The sequence below is a fragment of the Geospiza fortis genome, unplaced genomic scaffold (assembly GCF_000277835.1).
Source record: "Geospiza fortis unplaced genomic scaffold, GeoFor_1.0 scaffold428, whole genome shotgun sequence".
In the NCBI taxonomy this organism is placed as follows: Eukaryota; Metazoa; Chordata; class Aves; order Passeriformes; family Thraupidae; genus Geospiza; species Geospiza fortis.
This window is the reverse complement of record NW_005054409.1, coordinates 555,772-561,771: the sequence shown is the minus strand read 5'-3', so window position 1 is coordinate 561,771 and position 6,000 is coordinate 555,772. Positions and strand designations below refer to the sequence as shown.

Here is a 6,000-nt window from a genome sequence, read left to right as displayed (position 1 = left end):
ACCACAACAGATTATCAAAAGCTTTCCCTATACTGAGAAGTATAATAAGGCAGATCACTTGTAAGATACAGTCAGGTAATTCTTACCAAATGGTACCAACAGCAACCAAAAATCCTATAACTTCTCATTAACAGAGCTTACTATTACACCAAAATTGTTTAATAAAGCTATTTCTGAATGCAATTTATTTCCCCCTGTCTTCTACAATATCCTCTGGGGAAATCTCAAGCAGCATCCAGAAGGAATGAAACTTTCAGAGTTTCATTTTAGTTTTTGTCTTTGTTGCCTGTGTAGGTCTTAAAAGTTACTATAGGAAATCCAAGCTTGGGAAGGAGCAGATTTTTTCCTGGTTGGAAAGCACACCATCCTCATGGAAATAGGACAGATGTTCTACAGTATTTTTCTATAATGCCTGCAAAAGTTTGGCAGAGTCATCACAGGAGAGGCAAAGATTATCTACATTTGTATTTGGCTTTGCAGCTGCACCAGTGATCACCTCACACCAAAGCTGAGCTACACTGCTGAGAGTCAAAGACAGCAAGGAGTCATCCACAACCTTGCCAAACTTAGAAAAACTGGGTTGGAACATCTTGAATTTTGGGAAAACAAATAAAGAAAAAATAGCCCAGCCCTTTATAAGGAACAGCACAAGCCCTGGAAACAGCACTTGAAATTCTGAGTTGTCAAATCCAGCAATCTCCAACCTGGACTTCTGGTCTACCTTGCACTAAGAGGATTGTGTAGTTTGAACAGTTCTGTCATGGCTTGTACACAATATGCGTGAAAACAAGGTGGTGAAACCAAAGCCAGAGATCTTATTTCCCCATGGACATACTGGGAAACACTCAGGGCAGATTCACCAACAGCTACACAACCCTGGGAAGTGCTCCCAGAGGGACTGGCAGGAACAAATTAAGTGTCAAGTAGACATGGACAGCTGCCTCTTAACCTCCCTTCTTTCCAATCCAGCACAGACACTGAGACCTTTACTTGCCCATATCTTTGACAGAATAAATGAGGTGTGATATTTATCCTTCAAGCTGGCCTGCTAACAAGCATGGCTTTCATGTAAAAGGAGATGCACTCAAGGGCAAACAAACAGGGAGGCTTGGTCTGCCTTCAAAAACCTTCTCCCACAGAGGTGCTGCGAGATGCTCAGGGGCTGTAATGTGAATTTTCCACAACATAGCAAAGAGTGCTTTAAAGATTGGTAATGAAAATGCTGTCCACACCACAAAATAATCCTTGGGAAGTATTAGCTAGAGTCCACTTTGCAGGCAATGACCCAGGGAAAAGGACAAATGGATTTGAGATTTGTTGTGCTCATGACACTGATCTCTGAGTGGCCCTGATTATACCCTTCTTTTTTTTGCAGTCTAAATGTGGCTTTCTCAAAGCTGCTTGATCAGAACCCCTTCTGCTTCACAGAACCCAAGTTTTAAAGGAAGGCAAAATTAGGAGAAATTGTTTAGGAGAAATACACAAAAATGAGAAGCTGAAAAACCCACAGGGAATCTAATAATAATCAGGGCAGAAATATAAACAAAAAGATAAGATACTTCATGCTGTGCAATGGTTCACAGCCATTGTATCAACAAGTTGTTGTTACCTTGGAAACAAGAGATTATCCATACATGCCTTCTCCCAAACAGAATCCATGAAATGAAGCAAGCAAAATGGATTTTGAGCCTCCTGGACTTTGCAGTGTTGCCACTCAACTCTTGATACCAATTGATCCCAAGCCTAACTATTGATGAACACTCAGAGGCAGTGCAGAGGTTGTACCATCCTTCATGTGACATCCAAAGAGATGAGGGTGAGTACCTGGCTTGGAGTACCCTGAGTAACCTGGAGGGTTCTTGTCCTCTCCACCTTGAGAAAACACAGCACTTTCCCAAAAAAGTGCAGCAAGATCATTCCCTCCATTCAGTTTAGTGCTCTTGGTCTGTCTTGTAACACAAGGCACAGCTCTTTGTTGGGGCTGGGGACTGCCTGGAGCTGCCACCCCAAACGCTGCTGATGGGCTCTGGCTGCTGCCTTCAGCTGGGCATCTCACCCCACTGGACCTGTGTCCTCCTGGAGCAGCTAAATGCTTGGCCTCTGGAAAATTAACTGGCTGGGTTTACATGTACAGCTATAACAGAAATGATAATTCCCTAGGAAGTGTTGAATGGTGAGGAAGTAAAAATTTATACCAAGATACAATCAGTGTCACCTCTCATTACAGAACTCCATTTCAGATAACCCAAATATCTGGATGCAAGGATTTTACAAAAGTGATAGTTACACTATATTAAACAAGCTAATAATAAGTAGGAATAATATCTATTTATTTTTTTGAAGATATTAAACAAAACTAAGGATTTATGAATCAACTTATCACAAAATTGGTACTTCCCACCATCCAGCTGGCTTGTTGGAATTTGTACAACACTGATGTTCCTGTGCAAGTCCTTTTGCAGCACTCTGAACTGAGATGCAGAGCTACAAAAGCACACAAAGAATTTACAGGATGCTATTCTCCCCACAATGCCAGCACAACTTCTGAGGACATCACCATGCCTGCACCTTACCAACAGACAAGGGACAAGCGTTTTCCCCAAGGGCTTCCCCTGAGGGATTTAACCCAGAGCTGCCTCTGTCAGATGCTCCAGGCTTCCCTATGGCACATCTGGCTCTTCTCAGCTGTAATTCACTCCCCTGCCCTGTCTGTTCTGCTCTTGTTCTGATGCAATCTCACAAAACCACTCTGGTTTGATTTGGATGAGACTACTCACAAAACAATTTAATTCCCAATTTTACAACAACACAGCACATCACAACTAGAGGTCTGGTTTTGACCACCCTCCAGGGATTTTGCAGTCTGTAGCACACAAGACAAATACCTCTTATATATCCCATCTTTTGGGTTAAAGAACAAAACCAGAGCAAGAAGAGTTGGCAATTTTGATATAAACACTTCATTAGGTTCAGTACTTACAACTGCATGACCAAATATAAATGGTTTGGACTCTCATAGATGTCTTCCAAAGCAACTATATTTTCATGCTTGATCCTGAAAAAATACAAGATAAGATAGGATGAAATAGTGATTTTCAATTTTTTTTCACATGACTGCAAAACACAGTATTTTTAGTTACACAATACTTGTCAGTGTTTTATTCAACATCACAAACTTTTTGCAAGGATGTGTAGTGATAGAACAAGGGACAATGGTTTTTAACTGAAAGAGGACAGATTTGGATTAGATACTAGGAAAAAAACTCTTTACTGTGAGGGTGGTGAGGCAGTGGCACAAGTTGCCCAAGGAAGTTGCAGATGCCTCATCCCTGGAAGTGCTCAAAGCCAGGCTGGACAGGGCTTTGAGCAACCTGGTCTAGTGGAAGGTGTCCCTGCCCAAGGCAGGGGGATAGAAACCAGATGATCCTTGTAGTTTTAGGGCCCTTTTGACAAAACTAAACAGTCCAAAGTGCTTCACAGCCCAGAATACAGTTGTTATTCAGAAAAATTTCTTTCAATCATCTCTAAAGCCAAAATATGCAACAGTTAAGTACCTGAGGCTGAATCTGAGTTAAGTACTAGAGGTATTCAGTTCCTGTGTCAGATGAATGAAGATGGTTGGTGGGAGGCTGAATTCTCAGGACAGCTTTGCTGCAGGGTGCAAGGGAGTGACAGAGGCAGGGTGCAGGCTGGCAGGGAGAAAGCAGGGATCTGACCCCCTGAAGAAGCTGGCACAGGGAAACAGCAGCCATGTGACAGCCCCACACTCCTTCCCACCAAACTCCTGCTGCTCTGATGTTAAGCCTGGTCTTGATGCCTGAATTTCCCTGCAGCATCATTAAGCATTTTGTGCACCAGCTCCAAGAGTCTTCATGGCTTTTTTACATCCTCACCATTCCCACCAAGCCTCTTGCCAAAACACTAGCTCTAAAGAGAAAAATCATCTCTACAAGCACACAACTAATTAGCTACTTCAGCAATGCCTCTGTGGGTTTGTTCCTTAAATGTTGACAAATAATTTGCAAAGGATATATTTAGCTTGTGCAGATCCTGAAGAGAGTACCCCAGTGCAAGCCCAGGGCAGAACATTAATTACACCAATTCCAAACAATATTTTAAGAGCAAGAGAAAGATGGAAAATTCTAAGAAGAGGCCATTCATTAAGCAACAGATGGGTATGTTCAGAAGGAAAGCAAACATGCATTGTCAGCAAATGCAAAACTCTCTACATGTTTCTAGGTTCAAGTAGCTTAATTAAGATGTTTAATCATGTGTCAGGACCTTATCCTCTATGGTCACAAGTGTCCTAACACCTGTGTGATGATGTGGAGAGCAGAAGGTCCATTGTGCCCAGCAGGGTCTTTCCCACAAGCATACAGACTAATTCAATTTCCTCTGAATTCACTGGAAATATGATGACTGACCCCAATTTATGCCCATAATCAGTCATCAAAAGCTGTGTTCATGCAAGGACCTTCACACACAGGAAATTTAATGTCAACAATAAGCAAACTCAAATGTAATACACTGCAGGATGTTAGAGCAACAAACACATGACTTGGCTCTTCATTCTACCTAAATGGCTGGAAAATCCCATGGTACTTTAGCAAAATTTCCAGGTAGATTGCATCACAAATTAAATTCCTAATATTTGCAACAGGAAAGTAATACACCACCCACTTGGCTTTACACAACAAACGTTTGGAAGCATTTATTTTGTTGTGCAGGTCTAGTGCCTGGTCCCTTCAAAGGTTAGTTAGGACAAGGACAGGTTTGCCTTGTTTAGTTGAGTTGAAGATGTGTTAGAAATGACATTTCAAGCAAATAGTGATTTTTAATGAAAATTGTTATATTTATTTATCCATTTTCCTTTATGCACCACACACATTGACCCGATCCTTTGTGCTCCTCCTGCCATCACAATGGTGGCAGTTTAGCACAATCAATCTGCCATAACGTTTAAAGCCTTCAGTTTAGTCTGTGGTGTGGTTTTGTGAAAAACACCAATCACTTGTTTTTAAAATTTTAAAAAGTTTAATGATAATAAAATGGCTATAAAAACAGCAATATAATTAGAGTAGTAATAATTCGGACAATTTGGATTAGGACAATGAGACAACAGAAAAAAAGAGTTACAGACAGTCCGGGTACCTCTTTCTGGACAAAATAAGCCTGAAAAAGGACACACATTAACAGAGGATTAACCCTTAAAAGCAATAGTCCATTGAATATTCATACATCTCATCCATGATGCATAAATTCCATACAAACACAGGATTCTGTCTGGTCTGTGTCAACTTCTTCCTCTTAATCCTAACGGCGTCTTCATGGCTGAGCGAGGCAAGAACAAGTTCGTTTCTTCTGATAATGGAGCAATAAATTCTCTTTCTCTGAAAGATTGAGGTGTCTGGTGGCTGCTATCTGGTAAGAGTACCTCATTCCTTTCTTTAAAAAATATCCCACATACATAGTCCCTATTTTGACTACAAAACTTACCTTTCAACTACAAAACTACATTTACCATACGATTAAAATGTTCATACAGCACTACTAATTAATACAACATAATACATACAGTAAATATCTGCACTGAGCCATTTAATATGAACTTTTCACCGTTTTCACCATGCATTCACTACTGCTTTGCTTCTCTAATTTTGGGAAACCTCAGAGGCTTCCCAAAGCAGCCTCACCATCACACACAGGGTCACCCACAGCCAGGGAGGCAGAGGCCATGGAAGAGCTGATCAGAGATGCAGCGTTGAGCACGGGGCTGCCACAGATCCTCTCCCCTCCCTGATGTGCAAACCAAACGGGCACTGTGCCCCATGCTCTGGAGGGAGGGCAGACAAACTGCTCAGTGCTACAGAGAAGGGCGAGAAAAGGCTTAGTCCCACCCCTGCAGGGTCCTCTGCATTGAGCCCATCTGTCCCCCCCTGCAATCAGAGGCAGGACGTGAGCATGTGGGAAGACAGCAAATGCGAAGTGTAATCTGGGAGA

The 6,000-nt window shown here is 41.8% G+C and overlaps 1 protein-coding gene across 2 annotated transcripts in view; it reads right to left on the bottom strand.

Annotated features, from left to right (window-relative positions):
- The window catches only part of CAMK1D (calcium/calmodulin dependent protein kinase ID), a 124,920-nt gene that overhangs the window by 81,641 nt on the left and 37,279 nt on the right, over positions 1-6,000 (bottom strand). For both annotated transcript variants that reach the window (XM_031061309.1, XM_031061311.1), the window contains exon 2: positions 2,981-3,055. In XM_031061309.1, the coding sequence (XP_030917169.1) occupies positions 2,981-2,988 (8 nt within the window). In that variant the 5' untranslated portion in view covers positions 2,989-3,055. The remainder of the gene's footprint in view (positions 1-2,980; positions 3,056-6,000) is intronic.